Source organism: Lynx rufus, unplaced genomic scaffold (genome assembly GCF_022079265.1).
Source record: "Lynx rufus isolate CCGP_SWC_20201006 ecotype Redwood Valley unplaced genomic scaffold, mLynRuf1.p SCAF_18, whole genome shotgun sequence".
In the NCBI taxonomy this organism is placed as follows: domain Eukaryota; kingdom Metazoa; phylum Chordata; class Mammalia; order Carnivora; family Felidae; genus Lynx; species Lynx rufus.
In genome coordinates, this window is record NW_025814832.1 from 16859548 (window position 1) to 16878156 (window position 18609).

The window sequence follows — 18609 nt, forward strand, 5'->3', positions numbered from 1 at the left end:
CTGCAGCCTCTCCCTGGGAGGATCGCTTCAGTGTGAAAGAGCTCTGGGCAGCCTCAGCTCTCCAGAGACCCCTGAAGGGCAGGAAAGCCCCGAGCCACGGGCCTGGCCTGGGCCTGCCTTTGCCCTAAGAGGAGGGGCCGGTAGATCAAAGCTCTCCCCACGTAGGGGGATATGGCTCCTACCACTGCAACGCATTAAATAACTGCAAAGATCTACTGAGAACACCCAAAGACGTCTGGAAACCGGTGCTTTAAAGTCAGGCCTGGCTATCTGAGACACTCCTGAGGGGAAGCCAGAGGAAGCTTGGCTGCCACCTTGTGGGGCAAGGAGAGGAAAAAGCTGGATGGAAATCTCTGGCTAACCGGTGTCCTAAAAGCCCTGGGTGTCCTTTAGACGGGCCCCTCCAGGCCACCGCACACAATCACCTCCTCACTCCCCACGCCAACCCTTCTCAGCACGGAAGAAATGGACTCAAAGCTACAGTGTATACAATTCAAGGTTTATAGAAGTTTAAGTTACTTTCTTAAATCGCACAATGCTAAAGCCAGTCTAAAAAAGAATCAAAACACACCACTGTAAGGTAATTCAATGTTTTTTTTTCTTTTTTTTTTTTTTTAACAAATTTGTACAGGGAAGAAAAAAAAAAGAAAAAAAAAAAAAGCCCCAATCACAATCTATAGCACACAGTCACCCTGTCCAGCCAGCACCCAGGAAGCCACCTGAGGAGCTGGCCCAGGCAGGCGGCTGTAGTCCGCAGAAGGAACTTCTGCTCACAGATGATGTGGGTGTGGAAAAATCTTGAGTTCCCTTTGTTCTCCAGTGTATCTTATACAAAATATTACATTTTTTTAAACATATTTACAGAGTTTGCACAAATAGAAAATGGTTACAAATTACAACCAGGCTTGGCGAGATAACAGCTTCCCTCCCCCAGGGACCAAGGCCAGAGGTATGACTGCTTTGTATTTACATATGCATTAAAAAGTCTGCCTTCTGAGAGACCTAGATGAAGTTTATAAAAACTGGTTAAACATCATAAATTCATTTACGACAGCTGTACAAGTAATCAATGCCGATTAGTGATTTCATGTCTTGCTCCCTGAAGAAAGATTCTGAATGAAGTAAAAGAAACCCTCTGAAGCAAGCAGCACAGCCCTCGGCCGGTGGCTGCGGTGGTTCGGTCTTGCGGAGGGAGGGGGGGGGACGACGGAGTGCAGGTGGTGGAGGACAGCCCGGCTGCCACCCTTTCTACTTCGGCTTTTTGTCTCGTTTGTTTTGTTTTTAAAGGCTTGGAACCAGGTTAAGCCAACTGGCTCGTTCAACACCATCCTATGGCTTTGAAAGAACCCATGGTTCCCTCCTTGTCAACGTGACTACAGTACAAAAAAAAGAGAACTTTCCAGGGAAGATAACGTTTGTTATTCTGCTGTAAAGTCTTTGCCTTAGCGCCAAGCCCAGCGTCACCAGTGCAAGAGACTCCGACGAGGCCGTGGGGGGCGGGGGTCAGAGGCTTGCGTAGTAGCTGTCTACCCACTGAGCAAGTCCTCGCTCCACCAGCGACCGGTTTATCAACACCGCCTAGAAAACAAAGTTCCCTTGAGAGCTCTGCCCACTGCACCCCGGGGCCATTTCTCAAGCCAGCGTGGGTTCTCCCTCTCACAGTCCCAGACAACCACTGCACGCAACAGGTCCGAGAGAGACAGGGGGCGGGGGCAGGACCCCTCTAGGCCAACAAGGGGCATTTACTTAATGTTCTGTTGGCAGGACGACAGGCTTTTCAATACACTGAAGAAATCTGAGCTTTAATACCAAGAAACGCAATGGAAAACCCGATGGACAGAAGGTTCAGAAAGGTCTGGATAAGATCCAGGAAGGACCGCTGACATTTTGTTGTGGGGCCCGTCTGCGCACGGCAGGAAGCCAAGCAGCAGTCCCTGGCCTCCACCCGCTAGACGACACTGGCATCACCACCCCCAACTGTGGCGACCAAAAACGTCTCCCGCCATCGCTACAGGTGCAGGCTACAGGCCTATAGTTTTCTGATGGTCTCAAGCGGAGACAACAGCAGAACCAGCTCCAAATCAACCCATGACTGCCGGCCAGCAACTTAAAGGAAAAGAACAGAACTTACTTCATTTCCAACCACACTCCATAGCTGAATCAGAGGAAGGCCAGTCGGACTGTAACTTGTCACCTAGAAAAACAATAGAAAAAAAGCAAGCATGTTTAAAAGCTACCCCATGCACCCCTCCTCAGCCCAGGGCCCAAGCCACAAAGGAGAAAGGAATTCAAAGGTCAGTTCCCAGGAATCCAAGATCCTGGATAAGAGAGGCCAGGAGGCTGTGCCCACGCCAGGCAGGAAGCTCCTCACACAGCCCCCGTGCGGCCTGGCCGCCCCCACGCACACACCTGAGCCAGCAGTGCCGTGTTTCCCGTCATCTCGCTCATAGCTGCATCGGCCTCAGGTGAGAAGTGGTCATCGTCTTTAGAAGGAAAAAGAAAAGCAGCAGGTAGGCTTTCACCAAGGCAAAGCATTGTCATGACTTACACAGCTTCCAGGGCTTTTCCAAGAAGATGCCTCAGGTGCTGCCGGGCACGTGACAACTTCCTTTGGAAGAGCCGCCTGTGACAGGGACACAGGCCAGGCCTCCACGGGGCTCCAAGTGGACACACTCACAGGGTCTCCGCTACAGGTCACCCACCCACCGCAGGTGGGGCCCAAAGGGACAGAAACCCTGCCTTCAATGGGAACACCGTTGCCACCACGACCACCACCTATTGGCATGCTGACTGGGCTGAACACGTTGTAGATCTTCTTCCACTGAAGCAGCAACACCCTATGAATGAGATGTTATCCCCACTTTCCAGGTGGGAACAGAGAGACTAAGGTGGTGGCTGAAGTCGACCAGCCCCCAGAGTGGTGAAGGTGGGTTTCGAATCTAAGCAGCAAGCCATGGAGGCAGCCCTCGTTGTCAGATTATAAAGTTATGCACAAGGACACAGCCAAGGCAAGAGGTGGTAAGGATGGGAGAGGCAAGTTCGTGAAGGTCTGGGAATGCCTGATGAGGGAGGGAGCATGTCAGCTGGGCGGGACTGTGGAGGTGGGACAGAAATGGAGAGGGATGCTGGACAGAGCAATAAGGAAAGGAGACAGGCCTTGCCCAGCGCTCTAGCTGACAGGACTCTGACCAGACTTGTAGTGCCTCTAATGCACTTCACTGCTTTAGACAAGAACAAGATTAAAGAGTGTGGGATGATCGGACTATTTATTACCTACAAATAGAAAACATCCTGGTCATCGACAGCTGCAACTTGACCACCATCCACATATCAGTTCCTAGGTTTATGTAATTTCCTCAGCTGCCCTGAAGGACAGGTACTATCCCATTTTCCACATGGTTTAAAAAAAACAACAACAAAAAACAATGGCAAGGCTAACCAACTTGCCCAGGACCACTGTTAGTCCCCTACCCTCAGGGGATGCAGTTAGTCTAAGATACCACACGGCTCGGTGCTGGCATGGTCCCCACAGGGCCTAGCTGAGCAGTGCTGTGGCCTCAATGCCTGCCCTCAACCACACATGCTAGGACTCTGGGTCTCAACTATGTTCTGGAAGGTGTCTGTGTTTGCAACCTCTCAAGGTCGGAGGTCTAGGTAAAGTCCACAACGGTGGTCCTGAAAGGTGGGTCCAGGGCCAGCAGCACTGGCATCACCGGAGTACTTGTTAGAGAGATGCACATCCTTGGGCCTTGGCCCAGACCTATTCAATCAAGAACTCTGTCAGCCGCAGCAATCTGCATTTAGCATAAGCCCTCTGGGTGCAAAGGAAGGCGCTCAAAGAGAAAGACCCACTCTCAACAACTGTTCCCACAAAGCCAGAGGCCTCGACCGTTACCTGACAAGGGCATCACGCTGTCCAGAAGGACCTCTGCTCCCTGGAACGGCAGGGTCACAAAGTCGGACCTAGAAAGGTAAGGAAGGAACCCTGTTTATGAACCTGAAGTCTGACTCTACTCCAATACCGATCTTCTGCTTCGGGCTGTGAGCCTCCCACGACCCAGGATGAAGCGAAGCAGAGGCCTCTACGATGGGCAAGGAGGCCGCGGCTCCCTGGATGCAGGCCACCTCCCTGCTGCAGCCTGACCTCAGAGGGACTGCTCACATCCAACTCCCAGAGGAGCTGCTTCACTTGTGTCCTACAATACCCGGGGACCTCCTCCCCAAGACAGGCCTTTCTGGCTCAGTTTGACTGAGACGAGCAGCAGTAGGTTCCTATCAGACCCTGCCAAACCAGAGTAGGCAGCAGGAGAAAGGGTCAACCTACGTCCCAGGCTCGGTAGAACCGTGCCAGCTCTGCAGAGATCACACAGCCCCAACACGCATGGCACGCGCTCGTCGGAGGAGTGTGGACCCACCGGATCTGCCGGAGCGCGTCCACTTTCACTCTCTTATATCCACCGTAGTCCACGTAGCGGATCTCCACTTCGTTGCTTTCCTCGTAGGAGGCCACCACTTGGGCTCTCCACCAGGCACCGTCCACACCGGGGGCAGCACAGATGACCGTGACTGCAGGGCAGGAAGAGAGCGTGTGGACAGTCCTGGCATAGGACAGGGCACCAAGGGTCCCCGGTCAGTGCTACCCACCTCCCCACCATGGCAAGGAGCCCCCACAGCGTCGCTGGAGCCCGAGACTGGCCAAGGGAAGGACCTAGATGTGGGAAATTTGGCCCCCCACATGCCACCCAAAAAGCTCTGCAGACCAAAAAGCATTCTTCCAGATCCATCTACTCTGAAACCTACTAGAGCCTGAGATAGATAAGGATTGGCCAGAAGAAACCAAGTAAAATCTAAAACTCAGGGAAGGGGGATTTATATTCTTAAGGGAGAGTCCCGGAAAGAATCAAAAACCTCCAAATGTGGCAGATCTCATTGGCCTGGCGTCTAGGGCCTGTTCCGGCCTGTGACAACTCAGAAGTTGATCAGAAGGGGACTTGCAGGCTTAAGCCTGCTTCTTCTAGCCTTTGCTTCAGGAAGTTGCTCAGAGCACACGTGTCCCTGGCAGCCAGCGGTCACCAACCCCTGCCTGTAGCAGCAGGGCCAGAACAAACGGAACTACAGGCTGAGGGCCTGCACACTCAGTTGACCACACTGTGTCCTGACCTTGACCCTTAAGGGGAACCCCTGGCATAGTCACTCAGACCCCAGTTTGGTCTTCACTGCTGGATTGAGGCAACAACAGAGACTCTAATGAAAATTAAATCCTTATTTCTGTGATCTCAGTAACTTCATAGATTTCTCGAATGCCTTGAAGCCCCCTAGGGTGCTCCAGGTTAGGAGTCCCTGATAGCAATGGGTGAAGAGATGTTCTGATCTTGGATTCTCGCCAACACGGGCAACAAAGAAAATTGTGACAAAGGACAGACTCAAGACCACAAGTGAGTTTAGACCCCAGGACCCTGGTTCCTGCTCAAGTGTCACCTAGGCAACTCCCTCGACTTCAGAGGCTCAGTTTTCTCATCTGTCAAACAGAGATGAACCAACCCACCACAAAGGCCTCTTGCCCGTCAGGAGCTTCTACGAGAATCACCATCTGGATCAGGCTCTTTACATAGAATAATCCAACCCTAATTCCTGGAACAAGCTGGCATCAGCCCCATTCCACAGATACATGGCAGAGCTAGAATTCGTGTGTTAAAACTCTACTCCAACCCCATGGGACTCTGTCAGCCAGTGGGAAGACCATTTCCATTGGGCTCGCTGGGTAACCCAGCCCACAATAACTCCATCCTGCTGGCAAGCACTCAGGGATGCTGTTCCCATGAAGGATCCCAGAACAGCCTCCTCCTGGGTCAAGACCAAGCGCAGAACAGGCCACCCCCAAAACCTCTCCCCATGGCCTGGCCAGGGCTCCCCGCTGACCCCAGGGCAGCACTTACTTTCCACCGGGGTGGGCAAGGTGGGGATCCCGGGCTGGGAATAGCACAGGTACATCTGCTGGTCCAGGCTCCGCAGTGCATGGAAGGTGGGGTGCGTGTGCTGCTGCACGAACAAGTGCCCAGCGTTGACCTGGTTGACCACGATCACCTCCACAGTGATGCCATCGGGGAGCATGAGCTGCAGAGGAGGAGAAGGGGCAGCAGGCGCTGCAACAATCCTCCTCGGGTTTGAAGTAAGCCCTGAGGCCGCAGGGCAAGTCTCTGAACTGGCACCTCTTTGAAAAGGGCATGACAACCCAACGCAACATGGCACCCAAATGGCAGAAGTTCAAGGAAAACTACTTCAGCCATGGAAAGTGTGACACCTCAGAGGCCCTGTCCTGCAATGCCAACAGTAACCTCCAGAGGTGGCCTCGCCTCAGGGCTGGGCAGGGAGGAGGCAGCTGTGGAAACAATGAGGGGCTCCGGGCAGGGTCCAGGAACCAGAGCCTCCGTTCCCCCCACCACTACTTGAGACTGTAGCACCAGGGAAGACAAGGGAATGAGGGGCCACTGAGAACAAGCTACCAGGGGGTAAGAGGTGGGCAGGCCCTCAGGCCCCCCAGCCAGCATCTGTGGCCCTGCAGCTGATCCCAGGAGCTTCAAGTTTGACAGGCTCTCTCTCCTCCGCTTTCCTGCCAACAAGGACCCAACTGTTAAAGTCCTACTGTCTCTTCCTCTCTACACTCCACAGACACCCTCCCAAGTCCTTCCCACTCTGCGATTCAGAATGTAGATTTGCTCAGTGGCCAGGCCCCACATTACAGGCCCTAGCAGAGGCTAAGCCTGGTCTCAAAAAGACTTGTCCCTAGACACTAATTTCCCTTACAGGCAACATCTAGGTGGGCCTGGACACAGAAAGATGTCTAGTCCCATCCAGTCAGGTGGCCACACCTCTGGCTAAGAGTTCTGACTTCCCCACCTCCCCCGAGTGCTGCTGGTTGCAAGGTATCTGGAATCTCCTCTCCACACAGAGAACAATGGGAGGAAGCCCTAACAACTGCTCAATTGTGTATAATTTAAGAGCGGGTCTGGTCCAAGCCTGCTGGGAAAAATGCTATGATTCAGAAGTAAAGGACAGAGTGGGGTTCAGTCCACTCCCAAACATCCACAGAAGATAACAGGAACTCCATCCCCTGCCTTCACCCACGGCACAGAGATCTTTGGAGGGGGCAAGATACAGAACCGAGAAGTCAACCATCCCAAACAAAAGCTAGGGAGGCAATTTTCTTGAAGGAGCACGTTCAGCCCACGTGTGAAATGCAACAGTCATCTTTGGCCTACAAAACCCTACAATTCCTCTACCAGTGACATAAAGCTCAAACAGAGCTGGAGGCATGTTGCAGGATCTGAGTGACAGGCCCCAGAAACGCCACGGCCCCCAGCACACAGAGGCCCCAAGAGGTCAGCTTTCCCTCCAAAGAGCCTCCGGGTTTCCACAGCCTGGTGGGGAGAATTTCTTCTCCTTTAATAATCTAGGTATTTCCCATGAGAAGGGAAAGGGAAAGGGAATCCTTCACCAGGGCCACCACTAGGCCCGGCTCAACTAGGAGTAAGGAACACAAGGACCCATCATGAGCCCATCCAAGCCCACAATGGTGGGTCCCACCCAGGCCTCAGAGGGGTTAGGCTGTGACTCTGCACACAGCACCAGCCTTAAGGAGACCCAAGCCAGCCAAGTGCACCCGGTCTCCTGGATAGACCATAATCCTTCCTAGGCAAATGCCTTGAAAACACAACAGGTGCCGGCCTGAGGAGAACCATCCCTCCAAGTGAGGACAGAGGCACGTATGGCTTTGTACCAGCACTTCAGCCCTAAAGCCCAGCCCCAGAAAACACAGACTAGAAGCATAACTGAGGGGCACATGGGTGGCTCATTCGGTTAAGCGTCCGACTTCCGCTCAGGTCGTGATCTCACAGTTAGTGGGTTCGAGCCGCACGATGGGCTCTGTGCTGACAGCTCAGAGCCTGGAGCCTGCTTTGGATTCTGTGTCCCCCTCTCTCTCCGCTCCTTCCCCTCTCTCTCTCTGCCCCTTCGCCACTTGCACTGTCTCTCTCAAAAATAAAAAAATAGAAGCATAACTGAACTGACCAGAGGAGGCCAGAGGTGACAGGTCAGAGATGTCAACGAGCTCTTGGCCTTGTGGGCCCATAGTCTTGGGAGTTTCTTATTTGGGGCAGGCTGGGGTGAAAGGAAGGCAAGAGGATCTGGTCCCCCAGGCACATGCTCACCCAGGAAGTCATCGGAAGAGAAGGCAGTGCCAGTGACGGCAGTGGGGGAGCATAGATATTGGTGAGGTTCAGTTCCTTGAACTTCTTTCCAATCAGGTTCAGCGCCTTGTCTACATGATGCTGAGAGCCTAGATGGGGGTAAAAGCAGGAGAGCCACAGTGGGTAGGACAAACCGCAAAACCAAACTCACACACAACCCCCACTCCACCAGACTTTTCCCAGAGCTCAAGTAAATCTTTAGAGTGCCAAACAGCTAAGTTCTGCCTTAAGAAGAAAAGCATCTACAGAGGCTTGAAACCCACTGACCTTTCAAATGGTACCTCTGCCGCTGTGTCCATGCTTTGAATGCAATAGGAGGCTAGCAGATGGGAAAGGCCCAGCCCTCACCGACCGGAGGGGAATCCCGTTCTGCTCTGCGAGGGAGGCGTGTGAGGCAGCGGGCACTATAAGGCCAGGACCCCCAGCCTGCCTGAGTGCCCATGCCTCTCCTGGCCAGAAGATCTGGGGGAGGGAGCAGAGGCCCCTTCAAGTACCTGAACTGGAGAGGAGGGCTGAAGATCACCTGGGATGATCAGCATTCTCTATTTGTAGACTGAGATCCCAAAAGGGGAAGAACTGGGACTCAAATGCTTTCAGGCAAGAAACCTAAACAAAGGGTGGCAGGTGCCACTGACCTTCTATGTGGCAGATCTGGATGTTCTGGGTATAAGGCAGGGTTGAGATGTAGATCTTGGCACCAGACGTTTGCTTCAAAAAACTCACATACCGCCCCTGCTTGCCAATTAGCCGACCAACTAAGTGCTGAGAGAGACAGAGAGACAATTGGGGGTGTTAATGGGAAACCAACTCCCTGCGTTCCCCAAGACCTACCTTTGTTTTACACAAGGTCAAGCTCAAACATATTAACGGTTAACATGCCAGCACTCATTTGCCAGGCACTGCTGTAAGCACTTACCATGAAACAGATACCTTTATCACTGTTTTACAAATTAACAAGCTCAGAAAGGCTAAGTAACTCACCCAATATCACAAAGCTACTAAGTGGCTGAATGACACAGTCTGGCCCCCAGGACTCAGCAGTTCCCATTTCTTCCTCCGACAACCTGGCCTACATCCAGAAAGCTGCAAAGCAGCATATTCTCCTCCCAAATCTACACTAGATGTTTCACCAGCACAAGCACGATTTAGGACTTCTCTGACCTCTTCAAGTCTATCTGGTTTCTGACCTCTTCAAGTCTATCTGGTTTCAAAGATAGAGACTCGTTTGAAAGTAAAAGTCAAAAGAACCCTTGGGCTTCTGCTGCCAATTGATAGCGGGCTGGAGCCTTCAGAGCACGAGGCTTGCAAAAGTGCCCAGCATGCCAAGAGTTCAAGGCAGACAGAAGAAGCCAAACTTAGCCATGATGTAAGACAAGCTCGGAGATGATCCCAAACGACCCCACCCCAGCAGAGCCACAAAGGACACAGTCGCTCTGCACCCAGAGCTGCCTGGGCGCGCCCTTTGCAACCACTGAAGGAGAAGAGGGCAGGATTGCTATCAGGGTCACGGCAGGAGAAAACACCAAGGGAGCCAGCACCCTGGGGTCAAAGCAGCCCGCCTGACCCAGAGTTCAAACCAAGCCAAGTCTCCACAGCAGCAGGGAGCTAAGCGCCCAGGAGAATTCAGTTGGCCAATTATTTCTGAGCCCCAGCAATAAACATCAAGATCAAGCTCATAAATTGTAAGTTAGAACAGCAAGGAGCTAGAAACCACTTAAGCACCCTGGATTTGGGGACTGGTGAAGTAAACTGACGTTCACACAACGAATAACGCAGTTAAAATTATATTTTCAGAGAATAACACAGGAAAATTAAATTGTTAAATATTTAAAAGCATTAATTAAAGCAACATAATCTCAGTTTTGTTTAAAAACCACAGGGTGCAAGACGAGAAGGAAATAAAAGTCTTCACAGTCACTCTCGGGGGTGAGACTAGAGCAGCTTGTTATTTTCTTCATACATTTCTATACTTTTCAAGCTCTCCGAAATACGGACTTATGCTGTGCTCAATTACCAAATCTACCTTGCGCTGGAGAGCTCGGGCAGAGCGCAGTGAAGGGACTCCTGCCTGGCCCACATCCTCAGTCTGGCTTTTGTGGGCATCTCAGATGACCTGAGCCCCAGAACACACACACAGGGCAGCCCCAGGCGGGAGCGAGCGGCCTGTGAGTCTGAAGCGGACAAGAACAGGCCCCTCCTGAGGGCGGCTGAGGGGATTCCACCTCACAGCAAGCTCTCCGAACGCGGCAGAGTGTGGCGCTCCCTTTTCCCTTCAGCCTCTGGCTCACTCAGGGACTGCCTCGGGTTTACTGTCCCTCCCCCTAAGCCCCATGACCCTGCAGCCCTTACCTTTGGCACCTCGATCTCCCAGATGATGAGGTCGACCTTCTTAGGACTGGAGCCCGCTTGGGCGTTCTGGAAACCGTCAGTCTTCCTGGGGCCACAGCAACCATCCACTGAATCCATGCTGTTCCTGTCCGATCCTGCAGGGGAGGAAGCGGCACACACAGACACACAGACACCAGCTAAGAGAAGTCAATAATGCAGAACTTCCGAACTCACATTCCCAGGAGGCCCCCCGCCCCACACCCCCTCCTCAAGCTTGGCGGCTGTCAACCCGCAGTCTAAAAGGCTCGGAACGACCCCAATGAAAGGAGAACTGGGGGTGTAGATACACCTAATTTTAGCCTGTCGCTCACAGCCCCACTTGCTGAACTGGCAGCCACGCCCAGCCACAGCTGCCTGAGCAGAGACAAGTGGTGAGCTGGGAAGGGGAGTCCACGGGGTGGGGGAGCGGGCCAGCAGGTCCACACGGTCCCAGGAGCCGGGTATCAGGTGCTGGCTTCCACGGAGACCGACCAGTCACAACTGGCCCACGCCCTTCTGACTATGCCAGCCCCTCAAACCAAGAGACTCTAAGGCCCCCAAGGCCCCAGGCCTGGGCTCAAGGGCCATGACCTTCAGCCAGGCAGAGCTAGAAAGAGTCCACCCTTGAAGGCGCCATTCTCATCCCATACCACCTGGGGCCTACTGGAAGTAGACGGAGGAAGGCGGCTCTCCTCTTCCTCTCTTAGGCCTGACCTGTGCAACTCTGAATGCTCTTCTGGGCTCATGGTGGGTCTTTAACCCCCGGTCAAAAGACTGAACTGAAGTTCATGCTCCAGACAACAGAGCAGGAAGCAGGACCCTGAGATCAATGTGGTCTGCTCCACTCTTGCTCAAGAATGTGCCAGGAGGCCATCTCAGAAAAACGGGTCCAGACCAGCTTAAGAGGACTCTAGCTTAAATATGGACGACTCAACTGCCAGAAATAGATCGCTCCTGAGAGTCTACTAATTAGGTTATTATCCACATGGTTTTTCCAAACTCTGGACATAATCCTTTGCCAAGCAATGCATGTACTGTCTGGATGCAGAGCAAGGCTTAAAAGAGATTCCATTCCCAGCTAAGGAAGAATCACCTTGAAAGTGACTTCATCCTTCAACATCAGGGGCTCCAGCCTCTCCCGAACAAAACAGGACTGGCTGATACCGGCCACCCCAAGGACACCCAGAGGTGGCTCAGACCACACAGGACTCTAGCAGGCTGTGCTCACAGGCCAGCTTCCTTAGCTGGTGGTCCCAGCCCCGCTCAGCCTCAACTTCCTCACGCACAGGGAGGGCCGTGCACCAAGGTGCAGATGTGGGGGAGGCGGGAGCCTGTGCTGCGCACAACGGAGTGCTGGGCAAATGGTACCGCCAAGTTCGAATCTGTTGTCCCCACACTTCCCCACCATCACCACGCCCCATCACCGCCTTCTCTTCCAAAAGATCTAAACACGAGGCCATCACCGCAGCAGAGTAGCCGCCACAATCAATCTAGAGGTGGCATGACACGGCTGGCAGGCCTGTTAATTTGGCTGAGGGCCAGCAGACAAAGGGAAATTCCTTTATTCTTAAAAAAAAAATTGTTTACCCACTTTAAGATCTTTTTTACTAAACAAACAAGCAAGCAAACAAACAAACAAACGATTTTAACATCCCTGACGTTAGGATGCATCTTACAGTCTCTGGCCTTGTACGCTCATGATCACAATGATGAGTTTTTTCCTTCAGAGGTACATAGATCAGCAGTGTCAAAGGTGACAAAATGTGCTATGATGAAAGTACTGCTGCAAGTAGTAAAACTCCCAGCAAAGACCCCCAACCTGCCTGGAGCAGAGAGGGTAGGGAATGGCTCCAGGGCAAGCAGATCAGAGACCCCCACGGGGGAGGGGATCTTCATGGCCTCTTTCCGGGAGATAAATGAAAATACCCCAGGGTGGCTGCAAAACCAGGGTCAGGAGCTGCTGACCTGTAAGTTAGCGGTCTGAACTGTCTACGCTGGGGTCAGCACTCGAAAAACCCAGTGGATACTTGGTTACCAAAGTGCCCCTCCTTCCCGGGGTGGAGCTGCGGCCGCACGGAAAGGAAATGGTGGAGGGCTCTGTGCCGAGGAACAGTGGCGACAAGGCAGGAAAGCGAGAGCCTCCCGCAATGTCAAAGCCGTGGCCGCTCCCTGGGCACTTACCCGGTAAGAGCTTCTGGAGAAGGAAGGCAGGTGAAGACATGGGAACAAGCACATGATTAAAAGGAAATCAACCATTCAAAAAAAAAAAAAAAAAAAAGCTCACACCCACTCTTGGTACTTTGGATTAAGCTAAGGAGGCCTCTCCATTACAAAAACCTTTAAGAGGTTGGTTTGAAAGAGAGAAAAGAGGCACGCTGAGGTTAATCAGCGAAACCAACTTTGAGCTGGCTCCTTCAGGAGGACTAGGGAGGGTCCCTGGCTGCCGAACCAAGTTACAGCTCCTGGGGCTTTGGGGGGCTCAGGGCAGCCCAACTTCTCAGTTACCCACCACTGCTGCGCTGTACCCCGACCTTCTGCAGGCCAGCTGGGACACAGAGTCGAAGAGCATTCTTACTGCAGAAGCAGCAGAGGGAGAGGCAGACCAGCAGCCTCTGGCCACCGAACAGACACCCCACCACCCCGTCCTCTAGGTGAGGGATGCCCAAGACCCTCCTACCTCCCGAATGATCTGCTTCCGCATCCGCGGTCCATCCATCCTCATTCCCCAAGTCAGATAGCTCCCCCTTCAGCACCCCATTGCTGAAGGGCACAGTACTTTCTGGCAGCAGCGGGGTGATGGCCTTGTCCCTGGGGCTTGAGTTGGTGTCCGTGCACAAGTCTTCAAGCCCTGAAGCACTGATGGAATCTGAGCACTGCTCAGAGACCACTGAAGAGACATTCTGGCTGCTGTCAGAGGTGCAGGTGACACATCCGGTATCTTCCACCAGGACACGTGCCCCATCTAGCAACTCCCCCTGGGGGACGGCGGGCAGTGGGCAGGGGGCCAGGGAGATGTGGTGTGCAGAGTTCTTTGGCTTCTTGTCCTTGCTGGGGCTGGACAGAGGGCTGCTCAGGCAGCTCGCGTAGGTCTTTGGTGGTGGCAGGTCCTCCGCGGGCGGGCCTGGCAACAGGAGGGCGGCGTCTGACTCTGACACGGACACGCGCGAGGCCGCCTCTGCCTCCACGGCGGCTGGAGCCGGCTCCTCGGCCTCTCGCCCTGGGGCGGTTTTCTGGCAGGCTGGGGCGCGGCTCTCCTCCTTCTGCCCGTGCGGCTGCCCGGCCGAAGCCTGATACACCCGACCTGCGATCCTGCCCATGGTGGTGGCCAGCACCTCTTCGGTCGCCTCCAAGATCACTTTGGAGATGATCTGGTAGGCAGCCTGCTCAATCTTCTCATTCTGCTCGGCAGCGCCCCCTGTGCCCGGCTCTCCTGTGCGGTGTGCATCACAGGCTCTGCCACTGGCCTGAGGCACCGGCGGCTCGCCGTCCTCCGTCAGCTCCACGTGAGCCGACCCCACGAGGCTGCTCAGCAGCTGCCCCGCTGCGTCCTCCTCGGCCTGTGGCGGGCGGCCCTTCCCCTTCTCCCCGGCACCTCCCAAGGGAGCCAGGGTGGGCAACTTGCTGGTCTGCGATTCAGAGCCACGCTCCTGGCACAACACACTCTCTTCCGGCACATTTTCTGCTGACACCGCGTCGCCAGTGCCTTCCGCCCCACCCGTCTCTCTTGGCTTCTCTTGGGGGTCCGCAGCCTGGCCCTGCCCGCCCCGCCCTGCCGGCCCACTGAACGGGGACTCTTGCTTGCACACCTCAGCCGCTTCGTGGGGGAAAGGAACACCTTTTGGGGTCAGAAGGGGACACTCAGGAGGAATGGACTTGGCTTCTTCATCACCCGTCAGGGCTAGTTCCACCTTTGTACTGTCATCTCTGCGTGTTCCCGGTCGAAATCTCACGTCTGTGCTGTTAGGAAGGCTGCCTGAGGACTCCGACCTGCGACAGGCTGGATGTGCCCGCAGCAAGGCTGGGGGCTCGGCGGGAGGCTTGCTCAAGGTGGACAGCTCTTTTTCCGCGGGCAGCACAACGCTGGGGGGCGTGGATGCTACTCCAGGACGGGGGTCCTCCACGGGGAGTGGCTCTTTGATGGCATGGCCAGCCCTCAGCTCCACAGCGCTGGCCTCCACCTGTCTGTCCTGGCTGCTGATATGCTTTTTACGAGAGAAGAACCACCACCAGCCGAGGAGTGCTAACATTCCAGGCAATGCCAAGGGGAAAAGTGAACGGAACTGGATGGCCATCCTGGAGGCCTGAAGAAATGATACCTGGAGAGGAGGAGAAAGAGATGCGATGAGAGCCAGGTAGGGGGATCCTGATACCACTGCACAGGAAAGACAATCAGCTACTCTCTCTCCCTTTCCCTGCCTCTGTGAGCGACATCCCTCCTCCTGCTCGCACCCTATGTGTGATCCACTGGAGGCGGGTGGGTAGGGAGAGATGCCCCCTTCTGCTCCCTCCTCCTGAGCACGCTCCCTTGAAACAAGACAAGCCTTCTCTTGGGCCCAAATCCCTCCCTGCATCACTCCTCAATGCCAAATTCTATGCTCCCCCAAGGGGATAGTGTGTCTAGTGTGTTAGTTCCCTAAACTCCCAGAACACTTATCTATTCAGATGATGTTGGAGTATTTTTAAATGCCTGTTGAAATTCACATGTATGTATGTCCCGCACATGCACCCACAAAATCATGAGTCAATGAAACCGTTACGTAGCAAGAGGGAGCTGGAGCAAAGGATGAAGAAGATTTCAAAAGGATGAGGGGGTTGCTCCAGGGTAAGAGACCAGCAAAACATACAGTGGCATGGAGATACAGGTCATGCTTGAAGAATCAAGTTGCTTAGTGGACTCGATGAGGGTTCTGGGGCCTCACTGTGGAGTCTGGATTTTATCCTGTAGGCAACAGAGAACCAGCGGAGGTCTGCAAGGCACATACACCAAACTGTTACCAGGTGATTCTGGGAGTAGGATAAATAGCATATCAAGTGACAGGAACCTGGAGACCTAAGTCAGTTGGATCCAGGCCAGGAGAGATGATAAGGGCCTAGACAGAAGAAGGTGGTAGACGTGTAAAGGAGATAGGAACCTCAGTTTTCTTCATCATAAGACGGGGACACATCTCATAAAGGATGGTTGATATGAAGATTAGCTATGTATTAAGTGCTATGCAAAGCAGGGTTAGCTCTCTTTAGAGGTATGTGACAGACTTATTCCAGAATGCTTGTAACTCAGTACCTCCCATGCCAGTAAATTTTATTCTGTCTGCAAAAATCACAAGACATCTTAAAACCAAAACTCCTCCACTGATATGGTGAATTATACCTTAATTTGGGTTTGAGCTTTGTTGCAGAGACAAATGTAAAGGCTTTAACAACTCTTCCTGGTTTAATTATGTTAATGGTCTCTGGCAAAACCAGAGCACACGGTTCCCAGGTGGTTCTAAAGTTCAGTGGAGGCTGGGGGCCACTGCTGTAGGACCTTACTTCTTCAAGTGCGGTCTATGGGCCAGAAACACCGAGCATCACCTGGGAACCTGCTACAAAGGCAACCCCAGCCCAGACCTGAATGACTAGCTGCATTTTAACAAGACCCCCGGGGGATTCACAACCACATTACAGTTTGTGAAGGAACACTGGGAAACATCTTCAGCCCCAAAGTGAGGGGGTGGGGAAAGCCATAAACCTTCTTGCTAATATCTGAAGTAAATCCATGGGATTAGAAAACACAAAGCAGAAGCTAAGCAGTGGCCACACTCGGAAGACCTCATGAATCCCTCCAGGCAGAAGCTTCGGTGATGTTCCTTACAGCTTCACATTCAAACACAGAACCTCACTAGATACTCTCCCTTGCATCACTTAATCTTCAACCACCTGGTTTGGAAGGTATTGCCATCATCAAGGTTAAAATAGCTCAATGAAGGGGTACCTGGGTGGCTCAAGCGGTTGAGCATCCGTCTTCGGCTCAGGTCATGATCTCACCATTTGTGAGTTCGACCCCATGTCAGGCTCTGTGCTGACAGCTCAGAGCCTGGAGCATGCTTCCGATTCTGTGTCTCCCTCTCTCTGCCCCTCTCCCTCTCTCGCTCAAAAATAAATAAACGTTAAAAATTAAAAAATAAAGCCACCTGGGTGGCTCAGTTAGTTAAGCTTCTGACTTTGGCTCAGGTCATAATCACACAGCTTGTGAGTTCAAGCCCTGTGTTGTCAAGCCCTGTGCTGACAGCTTGGAGCCTCGGGACTGTTTCGGATTCTGTGTCTCCCTCTCTCTGCTCCTCCCCCACTTGCGCTCTGTCTCTGCCTCTGTCTCTCTCCCTCAAAAATAAACATTAAAAAAATTTTTTTTAATTTAAAAAATTAAAAAATAAATAGCTCCATGCAGGGTCGCCTGGCTAGTTCAATTGGTGGAGCATGGTACTCTTGATTTCAGGGTTGGGAGTTTGAGCCCACGCTGGGTGTAGAGGTTAAATAAAAACTTAGAGGAACCTGGTGGCTCAGTCAGTTAAGCATCCAACTCTGGTTTTCAGCTCAGGTCATGATCTCACGGTTCCCGAGTTTGAGCCCTACCACAGGCTCTGTGCTGACCGTGCGAAGCCTGCTTGGTATTCTCTCTCCCCCTCTCAAAATAAATAAACAAACTTAAAATTAAAAAAAAAAACTTAAAGGTTCAAAATCATATAACCAAGGACTGGAACTCAGGTTCTACTCCACATTAAGTCTGGAAACCCACTCATGTCTTAAGAGAATGAGGCAATGTATGGGCCAAGGAGGGGAAGTTCATACTGCTCTTAAAAGGTTAAGGGGTGCCTAGGTGGCTCAGTCCGTTGAGTGTCTGACTTTGGTTCAGGTTATGACCTCACTATCTCTTGTGAGTTCAAGCCCCACATCAGGCTCTGTACTGACGGTTCAGAGCCTTCAGCCTGCTTCAGATTCTGTCTCTGTCTCCCTCTCTCAAATATAAATGAACATAAAAAAAAAAAAGTTATGACCATACCTCCTATGACCTAAAAACACCACACCTGAAATCTTTTTTTTTTTTAAAGCTTATTTATTTTGGAGAGAAAGAGAGAGAAAGAGGGAGAGAGACAGTGTGTGAGCATGCAGGCAGAGAGAGGGGGAGAGAGAATCCCAAGCAGGCTCTGTGCTATCAGCACGGAGCCTGACACGGGGCTCAATCTCACAAACCGTGAGATCATAACCTGAGCCAAAATCAAGAGTTGGGTGCTTAACCGAGACACCCAGGCACCCCCTTGCAATCTTCTCTTAAAAAAAAAAATAAAAAGAATAAAAACAGCTCTGCACAGAGGTCTATATAATGGTCACTGGGGCATCGTTTGAAACAATTCTTGGGGAATCACTGCTAAACACACTGCAGAATTCGTGGACATGCCAGTCATAGAGAAGGGGATCTCATGTACAGACATGCAAATACTGCTGTGAGACACAAGGTCAAACCCGGACCACTTGTGTGTGCTGTCTGTGCCCGGACAACCCTATAGGCAAACCAGGAAAGACATACACCAAGCCTCTAGGCTGGAAGGGTGGCAAAGGTTTTGTACATTGACCCTGCATCCTACAACCTTACTGATGTCTTTTATTAGTTCTGATAGCTTTTCGGTTTTTTAGGTTTTTTTCTTATCTGCCAATATAGTCTTCCTTCCAGGGAGAGAGATTTTGAAATTTCTCTCTCAGCAGTTCTCCAACTTAGTGGCACATTAGCATCACTTGGGAAGCTTTTAAATTCCCAGGGTCAAGGTGGCACCCAAATCAATTAAATCCGTATTTCTGAGGGTCCGATCAGGGCACCAGGTGTTTCTTTTTCTTTTAACCCAGATGATTCCAATGTACACTCAAGTCAGAGAACCACTGTACTGGAACAATGTGCTCACCCCTGAAAAAGTGGCAAATTACATACAGGCTATTTGCTTTGTATTCAATGTCTTCCACATAAAAA

At 52.4% G+C, this 18609-nt stretch overlaps 1 protein-coding gene across 2 annotated transcripts in view; it reads right to left on the reverse strand.

The window, feature by feature from the left end:
• Positions 1-631: 631 nt before the first annotated feature.
• The window catches only part of AKAP1 (A-kinase anchoring protein 1), a 35086-nt gene continuing 17108 nt past the window's right edge, over positions 632-18609 (reverse strand). The window contains exons 2-11 of one of the 2 annotated variants that reach the window (XM_047080985.1): positions 13291-14929; positions 10596-10729; positions 8882-9008; positions 8208-8335; positions 5937-6114; positions 4416-4566; positions 3896-3963; positions 2410-2483; positions 2132-2194; positions 632-1578 (exon numbers count right to left, since the gene is read on the reverse strand). In XM_047080985.1, the coding sequence (XP_046936941.1) occupies positions 1504-1578; positions 2132-2194; positions 2410-2483; positions 3896-3963; positions 4416-4566; positions 5937-6114; positions 8208-8335; positions 8882-9008; positions 10596-10729; positions 13291-14905 (2613 nt within the window). In that variant the 5' untranslated portion in view covers positions 14906-14929 and the 3' untranslated portion in view covers positions 632-1503. Of the gene's footprint in view, positions 1579-2131; positions 2195-2409; positions 2484-3895; positions 3964-4415; positions 4599-5936; positions 6115-8207; positions 8336-8881; positions 9009-10595; positions 10730-13290; positions 14930-18609 lie in introns of those variants that run through there. The other variant, XM_047080987.1, reaches the window with a different exon arrangement.